At 42.3% G+C, this 21,077-nt stretch overlaps 1 protein-coding gene across 1 annotated transcript in view; it reads left to right on the top strand.

Moving 5' to 3' along the window:
• The first annotated feature begins 3,042 nt into the window (after positions 1–3,042).
• Positions 3,043–21,077, top strand: part of slc29a4a (solute carrier family 29 member 4a) — a 43,427-nt gene continuing 25,392 nt past the window's right edge. The window contains 6 exon segments of the mRNA XM_060840349.1: positions 3,043–3,241; positions 4,119–4,140; positions 5,433–5,542; positions 7,054–7,167; positions 17,614–17,742; positions 20,924–20,998. Coding sequence (XP_060696332.1) covers positions 3,070–3,241; positions 4,119–4,140; positions 5,433–5,542; positions 7,054–7,167; positions 17,614–17,742; positions 20,924–20,998 — 622 coding nt within the window. The 5' untranslated portion in view covers positions 3,043–3,069.

Here is a 21,077-nt window from a genome sequence, read left to right as displayed (position 1 = left end):
AATAGGTTTTAAAAGGTGCCAACCATAGGTTAAGTGATGTATTCAAATGTGTGGAACCAACTGAATTTTTTATACTTGTTTTACAGTAGTTTTGAAATACAACATTGCTGGATATCAATAAATTATTATTTAGATCAAACATTAGAACTTGCAAAATTCATTAAAATGAATAAAGGGCTCTCACTTGCTAATTAACTGTGGGAAGGTTGTTGCAAACAGCTGCTCCCCATACATATTTTATATTACAGTTAGATAAAGCAACAATGCCTTCATTTTAATTATGTAAAAGCAAACATTTCAAGCTAAATCTACATGACTGTCTGCAATTAGTGTGGAGAGTGCAACACTTAACAAGATGTTAGCGTGCATCTGTGTCAAATGTAGACTGTAAAATTACACTTTGAGAATTATATGCTTGTTTACACTTCATTTCAACTCTATTGGACCAATCTTGCATGCGCCTGTTTAAATATTTTCTTCTGAGCTGCTTTTGTTTAGGCTGTATGTGTGTTTGCAGGTACTGTAATGCACCTGCTATGTGGCTGCACAGTGGATTTCTGATAAGCAATTAAACTAATTTTCTTTTTCAACTGAAAATGAGCAAAAGATTCAGTCATTACAATTTAATATACATGACATTAATGTGAAAGAAATGTGGGAAAGATAGAGGTTTACTATGCTCATTACGATCAATGATGTGGAGATGCCGGTGTTGGACTTGGGTGGACAAAGTTAAAATCTCACACCAGGTTATAGTTCAACAGGTTTACTTGATGAAGGACCACTGCTCTGAAAGCAAGTGCTTCTAAATAAACCTGTTGGACTATAACCTGGTGCTGTGTGATTTTTAACTCATTACTATCAAATTAGTAAAACCGGTCTGTGCTTTTAAACTTAGCAAACCTGGAACTGTTCATTGGATCTACTTGTGACCTTTAGTTTGTATATTCCTGAAGGTGCTCCTGGGGCATGTGTCCCCAGTGGGAGCACAACTCTGAACAGCAGGAAGCACAACTTTGTGTTTCAACTTGCATTCTGAAGATGTGGGTTTTTTGAGAAGGCCAACTATTGTCGCCCATCCCCAATTGCCTTTGAGAGGGTGGTAGAGAGCACCCTTTTTGAACCACTGTGGTGTATGTACCCCATAGTACTGTTAGGGAGGGAGCTGCAGAATTTTGATCCATATATTTATTGTTGATAAATGATTAGCAGCAAACTTTAGTTTAACAGGCACCTGTGGGACCAGGAGAGTGCTGGTTGATCAAGTATTCCAAATAATCAAGAGATCCACAAAATCAATGTAAAAACACACATTGAATAATAAGAAATATAATGTGGGGTGGGGGTGGGGCGGGGCACACATCACTGTTATACTTTATTTACAGCATAGAACACTTAAAAATAATGCAACTTTGCCTTATTAATAACATTTACCAGCAAAGAGCCTTCTCACCCACACCCTGAACCGACTACTTGAACATTGTGGAGATTTTGAGGAGAATTTGACTTGAAATTGAATCAACTGTTGATATTTCATTTGACCATTCAATTGAACAACAGACATATTTACATTGAGGTAAATAAATTAAAAATCTACAATAATTGGACAGGATAGTGCAGCATTATTTACAGTATTTGAGGTATATAATCTTTGCCTGGTTATCGAGAGTGGTGTTTTTTAGGTGCCAGTTAAAAAACAGCGTTTGCTGTAGTTTTGAGTGACCATAGATGGTTTATGATGTGTGGGGAAACTTGAAGATGTTAGTATTCCCTTATCTTTCCAGATGATACTAGTCATGGATTTGAGGAATGCTGTCAGACAATAGTACCTGGACAATTAACCTTCCGGGCAGCCAATCCATGAGAGCTTCCTATAGAGTAATTCCAAAACCTTTGCACAAATTCTAAACTGGTAAATTTGGTTTCAAGACCAATGTAGTGAATTGTGAGGTTGTTCATTCAGGAGTTCTTCTATACTACTATGGCAACTTTATCAAGGTCCTCTTTATTGTAGATAAAAAACCCTGCATTTTCATAGCGCCTTTCACAATCTCAAGATGCGATAAAGTATTTTACAGCCAATAAAATGTCAACAGTAAATTTGGTTATAGCAAGCTCTCACAAACACAACAAAAATTTGACCAAATAATTGGATTTAGGTGTTGAGAAAAGGATAAATATTGATCAGAACATTTCTTCAGATAGTCCATAGGCTCTCTTACCTTCTGTGAGGATGGCATGTGGGACCTTGGTTTAAGAGTGCCTCTGACAGTGCAGCACTCCCTCTGTGCGTTATGGGGAGTGTCATTTTATTAGGTTTCTAGATTGGGCTTGAACCCACAACTTTCTCAATCATAAAGTGGAATGTGTTTGATGCTCAGCCGTAGTGATGCAAATGGGGTCAAGGGGGAGAGGGGTAAGCTCTGAACAAATTTCTTCACAATGTGTGGAAAGATGAAATTGTTAATTGAAGTAAAGGGTGGGCGAGCGGTGACTAAATGAATGTTAGACGCATGGGGCACATGGAACCAGGTTTGCAAATCATATGGTGTGCATACAACAATACCTTGCCCCCTCTTTTCTACTTGTGATTTCTCCCTCTCTGCCATGGACTCTGTATGAGGAGAGTAACTCATGCCACGTGACCGAGTCCCCTCCTACCTTAAGACTAGGTTTATTTCCCACCCACTGCTCTCTGCACCACTGAGCTTACTGTATTCCACTGATCAGCTGTGAATTTCTGATTAAATCTGAATTCCTTTGATTAAGTTCCACATTTGACTTGAAGAAGCATTGATTTGTTCGCAGCTGACTTTATCCAACATTTGGATCTGAGATTAAAGATGAAAATAAAAAGCCTGTTAACTAGGAGACTAACTGAAACCCCTGGGCTTCACATCTTTCACCACTAGGCTTGTCTGGACCAGATAATCCTTTTCCTGAAATTACTTTTGTACGCAGGCAATTACAACTGATTTTAAAAAAAGCTTGATGTTGTGATTAAACAACTGTTGAATGTTTCTGTTCTGCTCCTAGGAGGTTTTATCTTTCTGGTGAAGAAGATTGAGGATGGCTGCCCTGGGCACAGAAAATTTCAGGAGTGGCACACCAGTCCAGACGCCAGAGGGAAATGTGGTGATGAATTTCAGCTTTGATGGCTACCCATTGGAGGAGGAAGAACCTCAGACTAAAGAGAGACAGAGACAGGGCAGCACAGGCATGTCCATAGTCAATGAACCAGGTGATACCCGTTGTGTGTGTGTGAGAGTGACTGTGAGTATGTTGTTTCCATTCATTCTGGGGATGTGAGTGTTCAGTTCAAGTTTTTAATTGCTTGCTCAGAAATTCAGAGCTATATCATTTAAAATTGCACATAAAAGAATAGTTAACAACGGCAAAAAAGCACCTCATGAACGATGAGCTAAGTAAAATCCCACGTTGACATGGTGCAGTGCCGTCCTATGTGTAGGTGCACAGCTAAGCAGGGTTACAAAGACAAAAGCCAAGTGGCTGAGTTCTTTCCTGGAAGGCAATGTTCATGAAGCAAATAATCCAAGATTACTCAAACCATATGCCCACGGTCATCCGACTGCCTTCTGTATTGCATATCTTAATATCAGCTGCGTTACCATCCTTATTTCAGCATCAGCCCTAAACAGAGACAAGGTCAGCATTTACTCTCTGAGCATATTACAGGCAGTGATAAACCCCATCCTTACTTCCCTGAAGGACATTAATGATATTTTATGGCCACCTACTTATTCCAGCCAAGGCCTCATGCCTTTTCACGCCAGTTTTCCCCAGTTTGTAGTTTTAACTTTAAACACATCTGTTGATCAACATACTAATCTCTTTTATGGTGAAGCTCCTTTTTTTCTTTTGCATTGCCTTCTACTTTGTTCAAAACTCAATGTCTTAAAGGTTTTAAAGTGTTAATGGTCAATAGAACTCAGTATTTGTGAATCGTTGCGATGTAATTGGTTCTGAAATTCATCCTTCTTCAAAATGATGAAGGCAATGAAGATAACTTAAAGCAATTTCAGATATTCCTGCTTTTCTGTGTTTTCTGGAGATAAAATAATGGGAAAAGTGCTGATATTCTTGAAAGCATTGTTAAGCCTATGAAAACTGAACTCCAGAGTTGGTCATTCTCTGTTCGATTCCACTTCTTGAGCCTAGTTACTAACCCAGTAAGTCCCCTAATTCAGTACAAATCAGCAATCAGTCAATCCCAGGACCTTCCCACCTGGATGGTTATTACCACACCACTTGCTGCATTTACTGCACAGCTATCAGCACACCAAGCTGCAGGATGAGATTACAGGAACAGTTTCCCCTTTCCACCAGCTGGTAGTTAGGGTGCAGCCCAGTCTAGATACTAATAAAATATTTATTTTATTAAAGGTTGCCACTTTCTCAGAAGGGCACCCTCAGATCAGAGCCCAGCCTTTCACTGTGATCAGTCTATTCAGCACATTCAACTCCTTGCTGAACTTTCTGAATTATTGATTGTGATTCGCAGCTGTCAAGAAAGTGGCAAGTCCTTTTGTTGCCCATCGGTTTGATGGACATAAGCCCGGGTACACCAGCGGGGAATGTCTCAGACTTCTCACTGCAGTCAGTCAATAACATCACATTAGGCTGAGACTGGAAATTCAGAATCCAGTTTGAAAGGAAATCTATCAGCACCACTTTATAAGTGTGCATTTTCTAATGATGCTCCTTGATTTAAAACAAACAGCACATGCAGGTCAGGATCTGACACAAAAATAAAATAAGAAAGAAAGCCTGACCAAGGCTGACAAAGAGAGAGAGAAGTAAGGGGCACCTATATTGCCTTAAGAAAGAAGCCAAGCTGAGGACTGGGCTAGCTTAGAGTTCAACAAAGAAGGATAGAGAGACCAATTCAGAGGAGGATGAGGGTAGGGTTGTGGGGAATGGAGTTGGGGGAGATACAGGGTAAAGGTCAGATGGTTTAAGAGGAATTGGGAGTAAGGGGAAAGCTGGGGGTTGCAATCGCTGACAACAGGACAGTTACTAAACTGTTGCTAATCCCAGCTGGAACCAGACTGTCATAAAAAGAGAAATTGATGGAGAAACTCAGCAGGTCTGGCAGCATCTGTGGAGAGAAAGCAGTTTTGAGTTTCTCCAGCATTTTCTGACTTTGTTTCAACATCCACTGATCTTTGCTTTATGGATCCAGACTGAATCTGGCTGTGACAGTGGGCTATGTTCATCCTTCCTTTTATCCAGTTGGTGTCTGTGACCCCCAACATAACACTGTCCCATGAATAGATGGCTGAGAGTTGCAGGCTTGAGTGCAATTGCTCCTACTCCATTGCTACATGAAGAACAAAGAGGATAGAGCAACAATCTTAATCTTCTAATCTTCTCTTATGCCTTTACATTGCAGATGTTGAGTCACAGCCCAGGGACAGCTATCATGGCATTTATTTTGCGATGCTTTTGGCTGGAGTTGGATTCTTACTGCCTTACAACAGTTTCATCACTGACGTGGATTACCTTCACCAAAAATACCCAGGTGCAGTTCCTGTGCAAGGAACGATACACAAGTGTACGGGACATTACAGTCATCAAAGCAGCTTAGGGTGATCTGCTTTCCCTACCTGCAAGTTCTCTAGATCAGGAAGGTATCTGGTTTGATCTGTGCTCATAGTTGATCTCAAACAAGAATCATCAAATGGCCCAAATCTGCTCAGCTTCCTCTTTTGAGTGACCACAGGGACTTACAGCTGATGTCTGGGTGGGGTTTGTGGCTCATGCCAGCTCTCACAAGATGCTGCTGACATGAGGTATAATTGTGGGGCAAAACACTGCAGTCTCTCTGAAATGGAGATAGAACGAGAGCTACTAACCCTCTCAGTGTATCTTAAAAGCGTTAATTACCTCTTATCTCTAAAGATGGATTGAGGTAATGTTTCTTGCCTTACGCGTCTGTTTGTAACAATGGATGAATTTCAACAAAACCCTTCCACCCAGGCAAGGCATGACCCAAGGAAGAACTGATTAGTTTTTGGTGAAGATGGAGATCCAATCCTGGAATTTTTTAATGGATGAGAAAATCTTAGAAGATAGGGTGAATTAACATTTTTTGAAGAACTTTGTTGGTCGGTTTGTTCATATGTTCTCATTTTTTTTTGAAATGTGATGGATTGCCCCAGATGCTATGGTGTTATTCCTCACAGCTAACCAAAGAAGAGGAGAGTTTTCAGATTAGGTTTTTGGAGGGAAAATGGCCTGAAGCCTCCTCAATGGGATAATGATCCTTAATAAAAGGATTTCCGTTTTTAAGCTTTGTCGTTACAGTGCACCAACTCGACAGAGAAAAGCTTTAAGGAAGAAATATATCATTGAAATAAAAGTGAGTCAGGGTGTGGTGGAGATGTGGTCTCCACTGAGTGTGTTCCTCACTTGGATAAGCTTTAATGAGAGATGCTCGGCACTGTGTCAGTAAGATGGGATTCTGCTGTTCATAATGCTCCTTAACATTGCCACAAAGAAGTGATATCAGCGAATCATATACCTCGGATTGGTCTTCCCCACTTACGTTCCAATTTCCTGATGTTTTTCTCATGTACATGTTTCTGCTAATGCCTTTGTATTAAAATTATTGGTCAAATAATCAGATAAGTATTGCATTTCTGCTGTCAATCTTTGTAATGCAACTCTACTTTTGCAAACGCATATCTGTCTCTCTTCCCTCTCCATCTTCTGCTCCTTTCTCTCTTCTATTTTTCTGGCTCAAACATTTTCTTTATCTCACTTATTACTTTTCTCTTTTATTTTGTCCCCTCTCTCTTTTTTACTTATCTTTCTGCTTTTCTCCAGTAGTTTATCCATACCATTTGTCTTTCCTCAGTCATCTCTTTTCAATCCCCTCCACTCCTTGAAGCAAAGCTTTCAGAAGTGGTAACCTCTAAAGGAAGATCAAGGATTAAATTGATCTCCGTTGTTCTTGAATCTCTTTCTGCAGCGGCAAGACATTTCGATGGCTGCCTTGTAATTGTGTTCTGCCTTTTCATCCTGGTGCAGGAACATCCATTGTGTTTGACATGAGTCTCACGTACATCCTTGTAGCATTGGCAGCTGTGATTTTGAACAATGCATTGGTGGAGCTGCTGAGTCTGCACACCCGCATCACTGTTGGTAAGTGTGGAAGCATTGTCGAGCTTCGTGGTTCCAGACTTGTATCATTGAGCATGCTGTGTGCTCGTTCTTCAGGCACTACCAGTGTCTTGTAATAGGGCTCAGACACCACTGATTTGCTTCAAATGGTAGACTAGGGCAATGAAGAATTACCATAAATGGTAAAGGGCTCTTCTTGTGCCCAGTTCTCCCCTGTTTCAGAGATTATCATAATATCTCCCAAAAGGCCGATTAGGAAAGATCTAACCGTGAATGGCCAGATGATGCATTTTATTGAATCGAACTCTGTGACTGAGAGCATTGAGAAAGTTGGAGAGTGCAAAAGCTGGGGTGGCACTGTGGTTCAGTGGTTAGCACTAATACCTCACAGCACCAAGGACCTGGGTTTGAATCCAGCCTTGGGCAACTACCTGTGTGGAGTTTGCACATACTCCCTGTACCTGTGGGGGCTTCCTCTGGGTGCTCCGGTTTCCTCACACAGTCCAAAGATGTTCAGGTTAGGTGGATTGGCAATGCAAAATTGCCCTATGAAGTACAGGTTAGGTGGATTAGCCATGATAAATGTGGGATCACATGGATAGGGTAGGAGTTTAGGTTTGGGTGGGATGCTCTTTGAAGGGTCATTGGAGACTTGATTGGGTTGGCGTGGACGAGTTGGACCAAAGGGTCTATTTCTGTGCTGTAAATCTCTATGACTCCAAGCCAGAAGTTAAAAAACATAAACATCAGGCTGGTTCTCTTGGTCTGCAGTTTTTGGAGGAGTTGGGGATGGGGATGATGAGTGGATGTGAAATGTTGGATGGCTACTCCACTATCGTCCCACTCCCCCACAGTGCTGTCTCTCCCTTTGCCCCCTCCGATCCTTCTTGAAAATCATTGGAACTAATATGGTCTCCAGTGACTCATTGGGAAGGATTTAATGACCCTGCACCAGGAGCAGGCTGGGGAGCAGGGGAACTACATAACTGAGTGAGGAGCTGTGGAAGGACATTCCACCTTCCTGATCCTGATGACCAACTACACCCCCGACACCAGGATCTTCATCCAAAGGGTCAAAGGGTATAGGGGGAAATTGGAGACAGGGAACTGAGTTGGATGACCAGCCATGATTGTATTGCATGGTGGAGCAGGCTCAAAGGGCTGAGTGGGCTACTCCTGCACCTATTTTCTGTGTTTCCATAACAACCTGCTGCCCTCCTCCTTGGGTTCAGGTCTGACAAGGTGGGGTAATAATTACTCACTCCCCCCAGCCCTCACCCCCATCCTCATGGCTCCTACCTAAGGCTTTTCAGTTTCTGGTTCTCACCCCCCCAGTTCTCAATCTGAAGCCAATGGACAAGCTGGACTGACTCTAATGTGATGTCTGACAGGGTAGCATCATGAGTTGACCCTAGTCTGACCCCTGATAACCCACTGTTGAGAGTGAGATAGACAGCAGACAATCTGTGGTTATGTTGCACACAGGAATCTAAAATGCCACTGGTCCAATAGCCAATTGAAATGAATCTTTAGTCTATTTTATGCTACATTTATAATCCCCAGACCTTTAACTTTTTCTTGAATGTACTAAAGTGAAGTTGAATGGTGATTGTGCTGCTGATTGAAGAGACCAGGAGCGGGGGATCCAAGATGGTGGCGATCTGAGAAGATCGCTTTGCAGAGCTCCGCACCGCAGCACAAGCAGGACAAACTTTTAACCGACCCATCCTGGACCATCATGATATCCTGGGATTCTAGAAAGGTAGTGGAGTCCCAGGAAACTAAAAAAATTAACTTACCTGCATTTCTTGCCGTCCAGAGATGCCGAAGAAGAGAGGAGGAGCGTCCGAGGCCCAGCCTGCAGGATCCTCGGACTCGATTACTTTCCAGGTCCTGGCAAAGGAGCTCGCGAAATCTCACAAGATGCTGGGTAAACAGATAGAGAAGAAGCTGGCCCCGATCTCTATCATGTTGCAGAAGCATGAACAGCAGCTGGGAGACCTGGAAAATAAATTGGATGAGGTTGAAAACAGAGTCATGGTGGTGGAAGCTGATGGCAGTTCCTCTCAGGATAGGATCTAAGCCCTGGAGACACAGGCCCATAATTTGCGCGACCAAGTGGATGACCTTGAGAACAGGGGTAGAGGAAAAAGCATTCAGTTCATTGGTCTGCCTGAGGGTAAGGAAGGTGAGTGGCCTGCGGAATTTATTGAGGACTGGCTGCTGAAATTCCTTAACGTGGTGGCTGGCATGAAAGGCTTGAAGATTGAGAGGGCACACCGGGTCGCAGCACGGAGATCAAGTTTGGGTCAACGTCCTCGGTCCTCTCCTGGTGCGCTTTCTTCACTACAGAGATAAGGAGAGAATTGTGAAAGCTTCCAGAATCCGGGGGAAGGATCCGAAGGCCCTAATTTACGAGGGTTCTAAGATCATGTTCTTCCAGGACTTCTCAGCAGCAGTGATCCAGAAAAGAAAATCTTATGACGGTGTCAAGAGAAGACTGAGGGAGCCTGGGATTCAGTACTCTCTGAGGTATATGGTGGTGCTTTTGATCACCTTAGATGTATCCATCCATCTTTTTGACATGTCGGAGAAGGCAAGAGAGGCAATTTGTGGATAAATTAACCTAATCTGAACAATAGTATGTACAAATAGTAGTGTTGTTGGTTATGTCTTTGTTGTTTCTTTTCAAAAAAAAAGAAATTCCGGTTGAATCTTTCTTTTCCTATATTTATTTTCTATTGGTAATAATTTGGTTTAAACTATGTTTGGCGGCAGTTGAGATGTGTACTTTCAATTTCTGAGTTACGTTATACCAAAGGATGGTATTTTCTCTGAAAAACTCTTTTTCTTTTCTTTATTCATATTGCCATTTTATGGTGCATTTACTTTCTTTTCTGCTTGTAGTTGTTGATGAAGCTCTCGCTAGGTGGTGGAAAAATGATTGGGATGGCCAGATGCCTACCGATGGGCAGTTTGGGATGGGTAGTTGCCCCTTTTGGGCAGAGGGCATGTTACCTTATTCAGATCCATTGGCACTTTATATGTTGGTTTATTTTTTGGTTTTTGTTGTTTTTTATCTTTGATATTTTTGTAGCTTTGTTAAATGTACTGTTTTTAGTTTATGTAGTCTTTTTATGTTTGATGGATCATATGACAGTAAGGCCCAACGATTTGTGGTTCAAGTTCCTCCTCTCTGGAATCTGAGTAGTACTGCAGAAGGTTATGGCTAGGGACTGGTATACCTGGAATATCAAGGGAAGTCACATCAATTAAGAGGAAGAAAGTAATTTTGATTCTTAAAAAGGAGAAGGTAGATATTTCTTTGTTACAGGAGACACACTTGGGTGATAGGGAGCATTTGAAACTACAGCAGAATGGCTTTGATTGGGTTTACTTTTCTTTATTTAATACCAGAACTAGGGGAGTGGCTATATTGGTTAGGAGGAATCTCCCATTTAAGTTACTAGACTGTGTTAAAGACACACATGGGAGGTATGTAATTCTTAAAGTTTGATAAATGGGGAAGAATACAGTGTTTTAAATGTTTATTACCCTCCAGCTCATCCCCTCAAATTTCTGGTAGATGCGTTTTCTGAACTGATCAGTCTCGAGTCCTGGCATATCATTATTGGGGGAGATTTTAACTGTCTCGTGGATCCCAAAGGACCCCCAAAACTCTCTGTACAAACTAAACAATTAGTGGATTTGTGTGTGGAGTTAGGGTTGGTGAATATCTGGAGGCATCTCCACCCTACAGGCAGGCACTTTACATTTTTTTCCAATCCGCACAGGAGCCACACCAGGACTGATTTTTTTTTCTATGGCAACCCTGGACTTGGTGACATCTCGTGTTGGTTAAGATTAAGGATGTTACAGGGGGTTCGTGGAACTGGTGAATAGATCCCTTTATCCCCAAGGATAATTAATTTGTGGAGTATTTCTCGAGGGAATTTCGGGCGTTTCTGGACATTAACTCAGGCTCGGTTAGTAGTTTATCTCTCCTTTGGGAAATTGCCAAAGCCTATGCCAGGGGGTTAGTTATTTCCTACTCTGCTAGTAGGAAGTGGCAGATGGGTGAGCAGCAACGTCTCCTCGAAGCACGGTTGAAGGCAGCCATGAAGGCTTACTTTGACAGACCCTTGTTGGCCAAGCTACAGAGGTTCATGGCTCTGCGGTCTGCATTGAACTCTGTGCTCGTGCAGACGGCAAAGAAGGAGCTGACCTTTGCAAAGCAAAGGTTATATGAGCCAGGCAAATACTTATCATATCTCGCCAGGAAAAGGAGTGCCCCACAAGACATTACGGCGATTAGGGAAGGGTCTGGGAACTTAATATGTGACTCCAAAAAGATTAATGTAGCATTCCAAAGATTTTACTCTCAGTTATACCAATCTGAGGGTTGTGAGGAGGGGTAGGCCAAAATGGAATTTTTTTTAAGGATCTGGAGCTCCCAGGTGTGACCCCCAAACAAGAGTCCTTTCTCAATGCCCCCTTATCAGAGCAAGAGGTGGAGGAAGCTGTGAGGCAGCTTCAGAGTGGAAAGGCGCCTGGTTCTGACAGACTTCCCAGCGAATTCTATAAAGAATTTATAAGCATACTGTCAAGCCCAGTGCTCAATATGTTTAATGACTCATATAGCCATGATTGTCTCCTGCCAATTCTGAGAGAGGCCAATATTTCACTTATTCTTAAAAAAGGGAAGGTCCCAGAGCACTGTGCTTCATATAGGCCCATATCAGTCCTGAATGTGGACTTTAAAATCCTCTTTAAGACTCTCACGTTAAGGCTGCAGACTGTGTTACCCACTATTGTTAAAGAGGATCAGACGAGCTTCATAAAGGGCCGCAGATCCTCCAATAATGTTAGGAGGCTACTTAATCTAATTCAAGCATGTCAACAACAGTCAATACAGGGATTGGTGATTTCTTTAGATGCAGAGAAGGCATTTGACCGAGTTGAGTGACCGTACCTTTTCTATTCTCTGGCGCAGTTTGGTTTGGGTGAAATCTTTATACAATGGGTAAAGATTGTCTACAGTCGCCCTCTCGCTGCAGTCATCATCAATGGGGTACAATCAAGCAATTTTAACATGGCTGCCCCCTTGCCCCATTGCTTTTTACATTGGTGATTGAACCACTGGTGGAGGCCATTCTTAGAGATCCCAACATATCAGCTCCAGAAGTAGATTCAAAATTACATGAGATTTTGTTATGTGGACGATGTGCTAATTTCTTTAATCAGTGCCTCACCTGATACAATGCATCTGCGCGTTTGTCGCCTTTTCGGGCTACAAGATTAATTTTGCTAAATCAGAAGCTATGTCTGTGGGTGGTCTTACAAAAGGTCTTGAGGGTGAATATCGATTCCTATTTAAGAGGTCACGGGCAGGGAGGGTTGTGTATTTGGGCATATTCATTACTCCAGTTATGTATCGGCTGTTCAAAGCCAATTTTGTTCAATTATTTGACAAAATCAAACAAGACCTTCAAAGTTGGGAGGCGCTTCCAATCTTGTGGTTGGTTCGGATAGCGCTTATTAAGATGTATATTCACCTCCGTTTGCTATACCCTGTACGGATGCTTCCCCGATTTTCAATAAGCCAACATTCAGGAAACTGAACGGCTGGTTCAGCTCCTTTATGTGGCATTGTAAGTGGCTCTTCATTAAGTTAGTTAAACTGCAACTGCTTCACAGACTGGGGGGAAGTGAACCTCTTGGACATTAAAAGCTACCAAATAAGCTCGCTTTTATCCTACGTGAGTGATTGGGTTTGTGGGAACCCTCTTTCAATATGGTTAGATATTGAAGCCTCCCTGACAGAGTGCCCCTTTACTAGCTGGCTGTTTTTGGACAAAATGAGGACAATTAGGGAATATTGCCATAACCCAACAGCTATCAATACTGTTAAAGCAATTCGGCAGACGGAAGGCAATATTGGCAAGACATCCTCTTTTACACCTTTAGTGGGTATGCTAGGTTTTCAACTGGAGACAATAGATTCAGGATTCAAATGTTGGGCAGCTTGGGGTGTGTCTTGCATGGGTGACTTATTTGAGAAAGACATAATGATGTCCTTTGATCAGTTAGCATGGAAATACGAGTTATCTAACAAGAACCTCTTTCGTTATTTTCAAGTTATGGATTTTATTCAAAAAAAGACTACACTTTTGATTGATTCCTACAAATCTGACATAGAGAGGAGGATGCTCAGAGTACACTTTCTGTCAGCACTTTATATCATCAATTGGGGGGTGTCCTCTGAAATGAGTTCAATCGACTCTACAGAGTTTGGGAAAGAGAGCTAGGTGTTGAAGTCTCCTCAGAGACATGGGAAAATATTTGGGAAAATGCAAGTAAGATATCAATTTGCAATCGGACCCATGCTTTACAGTTGAAGATTCTCCACAGGGTCCACTTAGCTCCAGATCGTTTGTTGAAATTTAAACCAGGGGTATTTTCAGCAAAGTCTGTATGGGCACTCTTACCCATTGTCTCTGGTCCTATGGTGGGCTTCAAACTTACTGAGGTGCTGCGGCGGGTGGAGAAGGACCCGATTTCTGCTCATCTGGGCCTCCCCAGTGTGTTCCCTGCATTTGCACATCAGAAAAACTTTTCAATATCCTCACTTTTTGCGCAAGAAAGAATATTTTGTGAGGTTGGGTATCTGAAAACCCCCCAGGCCTGTTGGGTTGGGGGAAGATTGTTATGGAGCATATTCCCCTGGATTTTCTCACAAATATGGTACACCACAAAACTGACAATTTTTACAAGACATGGCAGCCCTTTTTGGAATATCTGGAGACAGATTTATCTGCCACACTAACAAGGGCTTTTACTTAGCTGTAACGATTGTGTTTTGCGGTCCACTATCCAGGTAGGAGGAACTGGAGCGGCATTGTGGCTCAGATGGGGCAGCATGGTGGCTCAGTGGTTAGCACTGCTGCCTCACAGATCCAAGGGACCCGGATTCGATTCCAGCTTCAGGCGACTGACTGTGTGGAGTTTGCATGTTCTCCCCTTGTCTGCGTGGGTTTCCTCCGGGTGCTCTGGTTTCCTCCCACAGTCCAAAGATGTGCAGGTCAGGTGAATTGGTCATACTAAGTTGCCCGTAGTGTTAGGTGCATTAGTCAGGGGTAAATGTGGGGAATGTGGGTTACTCTTCAGAGAGTCGGTGTGGACTTGTTGGGCCAAAGGGCCTGTTTCCATACTGTAGGAAATCTAATCTAATCTAAGCTGTGACTGTATGCGTGTCTTGTTTGGCTGAGCTGAGTTATTATTTATTTCATAAGCCCTTCTTCAGCCCCTCCTGAAGAAGGGCTTATGCCTGAAACATTGAATTTCCTGTTCCTTGGATGCTGCCTGACCTGCTGTGCTTTTCCAGCAACACATTTTCAGCTCTGAGCTGAGTTACTGCCATTTATTAGTTTGTTGTTGGTTATTATTTATTTAGTTTAATGGTTAGATGGGTTTTTTAATTCTATATTTTTCTATATATATATTTATACATTTGCACATGAGGATGGGTTGGGTTTTTTAAAACATTTTTAAACTTTTTTTTGTACTGTTTTGAATTGTATTGTTTTGTATTTGTTGTAATGTTAAAACATTTATTTTTTTTAAAAAGACCAGGAGCAAACTGTGAGAGTGTACTGTTCAGATGAAGCTCTTTTACTGTACCATTGACTAAAGACCGACGAGAACATGTTAAGTCTCCTTTAAAATGTTAGAAGGTGCTTAATTATGAGACAAAATTTGACCCAGTACATGCTAAGGAGATATTACAACACTTACCAAATGTTTGGTCAAATGGAAAGGTTGTTAACAATTGTTCGAAAGGAGAAGAACTAAGGTGGAGAGACATGTTGGCATTTGTAAACAAGACTGAGGACTTTAAATCCAAGGAACTAATAGAACAACTTATATCGTTTGGAAGAATATTACCACAGCAACTGGTTAGTGGAAGTTTGAAAAGCTTGAGTTATATTTTGCTGTTCCTTTTTTTGGCTGTTTTCAGAGTATTGGGCAGTTGGATTAATTGTGCCGTTCAGTCACACCAAGGTAGCAGCAACTTAATGGACGTAATTCTGAACCACAGCACCCCAGAAATAGCAGGCTAACACCCTGCTGACCCTCCACGCCTCCCCAACACTCCTCCTCCTCCCCTTACCCCACACCTCCACCAGCTGCAGCTTGGAATTTGCTGTAAGTCGTGTTCTCATCCTTTGTGAGCTGCCTTCTACAGTTCATGACAATACTGATAGAGAAAAAGCCTTCCAGCAATGGAACAAAACTTCCCAACTGCCGCTTTGGGGTCTTGTTTAGCAATAAACAAATTCTTATTATCATAGAAGTTTATACAATCATGAGGGGCATCGATAAGGTGAATGGCAAAGGTCTTTTCCCTAAGGTAGGGGAGTTCAAAACTAGAGGCATATTTTTAAGGTAAGAGGAGAAATAATTATAAAGGGCATGAGAAGCGACCTTTTTTACACAGAGTGGTTAGTTTGTGCCAGAGGAAGTGGTGGATGCAAGCACAGTTACAATGTTTAAAAGGCATTTGGATAAGTAAGTACATAAGTAGGAAACGTTTAGAGGGATATAGGCCAAACGCAAGCAGGATGGGCTAGTTTGGTTTGGGAACATGGTCGGTATGGACTAGTTGGACTGAAGGGTCTATGTCCAAGCTGTATTTCTCTATGACTCTATAGTTGTTCAAGTGCATCTAGTTTGCTTGGCTTGTTGACTAACTGGGCTCAAAAAGTCCCTGTTTCTTGACTAAATTAATGAGACCTGCGTTTAGCGAATAAGATTCTGCAGCAATTCGATCTATAAGCAGCCAATGTTTGACCTGAGAGCCATTGATTTCCATCAGTTCAACTTGTAGCAGATTGATTAATTATTACAATTCACTGAGAGTAGGCCTGGGCATGATGGTCTAACTGAGGTGTTTCAATGATTAAAAGATTCCATGGAGTAAATAGAGAGAGGTTCCTTCTGCAGAAGGGGCCATCATCTTCAGACTGGTCTGAGGTGATTTTGCACAAATGAGAATGAAAATCTGGAACTCAGTCACTCTGTAGCCCCCACTCCTCAATGTTGTGTGGCTGCAGGTAAAGTAAAAGTTTCCCATGCGTGTCTCTGTTGAATCTGTCCTCAGTAGGGTGTGTTGTCCCAGTCGAAATGGTGTCCTTCTTCGTCTGTATGTAAGGATACTAGACGGTGATTAAGTTAGCAGAGGGCTGACCCACTGCTGATAGTTATCCCGTCAGTTATCCCTTTGGGTGGCTCAGTTGCCTTCTGGGTTAGAGGGCCATCCTCCATCTTCCCAATGCTGATATAATGGGATGGTGATGTGAAGGTAATGGACATTGCTCTCACTGTATTAAAGAATTTGCCCACCTCCAGCCCATTCCAGAGGGCTGGTAAAATCCAATATTTATGTGTGTTTAAAAAAAAATTCACTTGTGGGATATGGGAGTCACTGGCTGGGTGGGCAGTTATTATTCATCCCTAGTTGTAGAGTCATAGAAATATACAACATCAAAACAAACATGTTGGTTAAATCTATCCATGCTGGCCCAGATATCCTAACCTAATCTAGTCTCATTCGCCTGCATTTGGCCTATTTCTTTCTAAATTCATACACCTATTCAGATACCTTTTAAATGTTGTAATTGTACCAGCCTCCACACCTTCCTCTGGCAACTCATTCGATGCATGCACCACCTTCTGCAGGTCTCTTTTACATCTTTCCCCACTCACCTTATCCCTATGCCCTCTAGTCCTGGACTCACCTAACCCGGCTGCTAACCATGACCCTCATGATTTTATAAACCTCCATAAGGTCACCCCTCAGCCTCCGTTGCGTCGGAGGCTGAAGGGTGACCTTGTAGAGATTTATAAAATAGAGATTTATAAAATATATGAAAATTGTTGAACTTGTTACACATAAAAAAGAATGGAAGAGAACATGACCAATTGGACTATAAGTGTTTGACATGTGAGCACTGTGTCTGAGAGTGACTGGATTCCTGAATAACTTCATGTAAGCCTATGATTAAAAGCCTTCTAAATAAAGGTTTGTTAAAATAGAATATGGACAGTTACAAACAGAGAACGTCCAACCTCCCGACATGAAAAAAGTAGCCAGTTCTCTCCTTCATCCTCTGACTCCTGCACTTCTGAATTTAGCTAAACAAGTGACACTATAATAAAGGCTTTGGTTTTTGATTGTTTGAGATAGAGATGGAGCAAGGATGAGACACCCAGTGTGAAATTCTTGTTTGCCAGATTATATTCTCTTTGACCAGGCGAATCTCTATGTCACCTGAATGCATTACTTTAGTTACAGTAGAAATCATTATGAGAAAAGCAGGAAATCAACTGAGACCAGTGTTAATGCTGGTGGTGGTATTAATATTGGCTGGGGATTAAACTGGGTTTTGTTTGTTTGATTGGTGACAGGTTACCTGTTTGCTTTGGGCCCCCTAATGTTTGTGAGTATCTGTGACGTCTGGTTGGAGCTATTTACAGTACAGCAGGCATATGCCATCAATCTGGTGGCAGTGGGCATTGTGGCTTTTGGATGCACAGGTAAGGCTGCACTTCAGCTTCCCTTTGAGAGTCACTTGCAATTGCCATTACCGTTCCTCACCGTGATTGCAACCATTTCTTCCTTGTTTATGCATTTTTTTCCAACTCTTTTGAATTGTCTCAATCTTCAGCCTCAGTGACTGGCACTGGAAACTAAGGTCAGTGCTATAATGAGGCAGTCAGCACTAATTCCAAATGGCCTCAAGGTACAAGAGAAAACCGGAAACACCACAGCCCTGGTGTCTCCCTCATTCTAATGCTGTCTTGCCCCTGCTCACCCACCTTGCAGCACTCTCCCCCTCCCCTATTCACCCCAACCTTAAGCACCACATGGAAAATGAATGAGGAATGATGGAGCCTGCCATGAGTTTCTGCCATTCCTTGCAATGTTGTGCACACCTTTCATCCTGGTTTCATCTGAGCACTTCGATTAGTACATGCAGATGGGCATTCAACTTTTAGTCTGTACACTGTGTTGTGGGTAATCCTAATGTAGCACTAAGCAAACACATAAAGCCATCGCACACAAGTGATTTTTCTTTTCTCAGACGCTTCATGCTGGGAAAATGGAATGGATTTTGTTTAAAACAGAAGGGGCGTGACATGAATGGAGGACATCGTGTGCTCTCCTCATGTAACAGACTAGGAACGGAACATAAGAAACAGCCGCAGGAGTAGGCCACCTGGCCCCTTGATCATGCTCCACCATTCAATCAGATCATGGCTGATCTTTTAATGCACTCAGCTCCACTTACATGCCCATTCACCATAAATGTTAATTCCCTTGCTGATCAAAAATCTATCTTTGCCTTAAAAACATTCAGTTAATAGCCTCAGCTGCTTCACTGGGCAAGGAATTCCACAGATTCACAACCTTTTGGGTTGAGAAATTCCTCCTCAACTCAGTCCTAAACTGCTCCCCCTTATTTTGAGGTTATGCCCCCTAGTTCTAGTTTCACTCGCCAGTGGAAACAATCTCCCTGCTTCTATCTTATCTATTCTCTTCACAATTTTAATTTTTTTCTGTAAGATCCCCCCTCATTCTTCTAAATTCCAATGTGTATAGCCCCCCCCCGTCTACTCAATCTCTCCTCATAAACCAACCCCCTCAACTCCAGAATCAACCTAGTGAACCTCCTCTGCACCCCCTCCAGTGCCTTCTCATCCTTTCTCAAATAAGGAGACCAAAATAGTACACAGTACTCCAGGTGTGGCTTCACCAGAATCCTACACAGCTGCAGCATAACTTCCCAGTTTTTAGCTCCATCCCTCTAGCAATAAAGGACAATATTTCATTTACCTCCTTAATTACCTGCTGCATTTGCAAACCAACTTTTTGTGATTCATGCACAAGGACATCCAGGTCCCCCTGCACAGCAGCACGCTGCAACCTTACACCATTTAAAGAATCGACCATATTGCTGCTTTTTCTACCAGATCATTTGGGTGCTCAATAATGAGGGGCCACAATTTTAAGATGAAAGGCAGGAATTTTAGAGAGGATTTGAGGAAAGAGGTTGGGAATCTGGAATGCACTGCCTAGGAGGGTGGCAGAGGCAGAGAACCTCAAAACCCTTACAAAGGATGTGGTGAACGCTTAAAATATCATAACACTCAGCTATGGCCCAAGTGCTGGAAAGTGGAATTGGTGTAGATAGGTTGTTACAGACTCAGTGGGCTGAAGGGCCTCTTCTGGTGCAGTAGGGCTCTACAATTTATCCAGAATTCTTTTAAGAAGGTTTTTGAAAATAGAGATGGAGGAGTGTTTCAGGGGGAAGGTGCAAACAATGAAAGAATAGTGTCTGAAGGAATAGCTGCCAGTGACAGATCAGAGGGTGTAGGGACAGGAGGAAGATGGGGCTGAAAAGATTGAATATGGAGCACTGTGTCTGAAGGGGATAAGATGGACAGACTGTGGAGGGATTTGAAAGTTCCAATGTTAAATGATTAGAAAGATTAAGGGCATCTAGAATTCACTTCCCAAATTAAGATTGGAAAGTTCAACCGCAAATTTCAAAGTTGAGATTGATAGAATTTTGTTAGGCCAGTTTACTTTGAAGTTACAAATCCAAGGCAGGCTATGGAGCTCAGATACAAAGCGGTCATAATATAATTGAGTGGCACAACAGCTCAAGGGGCTGAATCGCCTCCTCCCCTGTCTATGAAACATGAAAATCATGAGCCAGTGGACCATTAGAAGGACTACGATGATTGGTGTGGAGGATTCAGCATGAGCTATGCAATATGAATGATCTTGGCTGTAGGCTGTGAAATTTAGATTTGGGGGTTCTAGTGAGGAATGTACTGAGGAAACCAAATATACCGAGATCTCCATTGCCATGAGGAAGTGTGTGCATGGAGGGAATCAATATCCTAGAGGTAGAAGGAAAATCAGGAACCATAAAGGACAATATAGTGAGTTCTCCCTGAGGCACTGGTCAATGGGTAAACTAACCATGCAAGAGCAGTAGCCTCTCACTATGGCATTGTGAAGTCATACAAGCTGTGACACCCTTTGCAGCACTTTATTAATAAAGCATACCATCCCCACACTGTCAGCCTTAACCTCAGACACTTCACTATTCCATGAATCTAAATATGAGAGTTGTCAAATGTTACAAGAAGTGTTAAAGGTGGGGACATGGGACTAGATGAGTTGATGTACACTTGAGGCACAACTGTTTCTTTCTATGCTGTAAATGTACCAGCATCTGTGTTTGCTTTTTCCTAAGTGTACAAGTGCTGTAGTGCTCTGGTGAAAATGAAGCTGTGCTTGTGTCAAATTTGAATGCGGAACATTGAGGTCACTATCTGACAATGGCAGTTAGTCAGGAAAGCTTATCAAGCTGATTAAACATTGATGGTTTAATGGAGCATTTTTTTTTTGGTCATTTACTCACATTTGTTGTGTTTATTTCCTGTCCCAAGCCTTTCACAGCCATTTAGATGTTATTTTGGTCTCCTCCCAATCATCAGTTGACCCCAGGCCTCTGCTTAATGTGCGCCAGAGCCCAGTCTGTGAGGAGCACTGCTTCCAGTGGTCCCTCATCGCTTGGTGAGGAATGACCTCACATTGAGACATTGCTGATTGCCTCCTCACAGTAAAGTTGGGATTAAGTGGGAGCATCACGCTGTTTAAATCAACAATTAATTTGGTGCATTTTCTTTCTTTGCGATGAAGTGCAGCAATCAAGTTTCTATGGTTACACTGGAATGTTGCCCAAACGCTACACCCAAGGGGTGATGACAGGCGAAAGTGAGTACTTGTTTTGAACAATTCCAGTCAACAGTTTTTAGCAGAACTCCCAAATATTGAAAATATTGATAAAATAAAA

Source organism: Hemiscyllium ocellatum, chromosome 20 (genome assembly GCF_020745735.1).
Source record: "Hemiscyllium ocellatum isolate sHemOce1 chromosome 20, sHemOce1.pat.X.cur, whole genome shotgun sequence".
NCBI classification, from domain to species: domain Eukaryota; kingdom Metazoa; phylum Chordata; class Chondrichthyes; order Orectolobiformes; family Hemiscylliidae; genus Hemiscyllium; species Hemiscyllium ocellatum.
The sequence above is the reverse complement of the archived record's forward strand: the minus strand, read 5'-3'. Positions and strand labels throughout refer to the sequence as shown.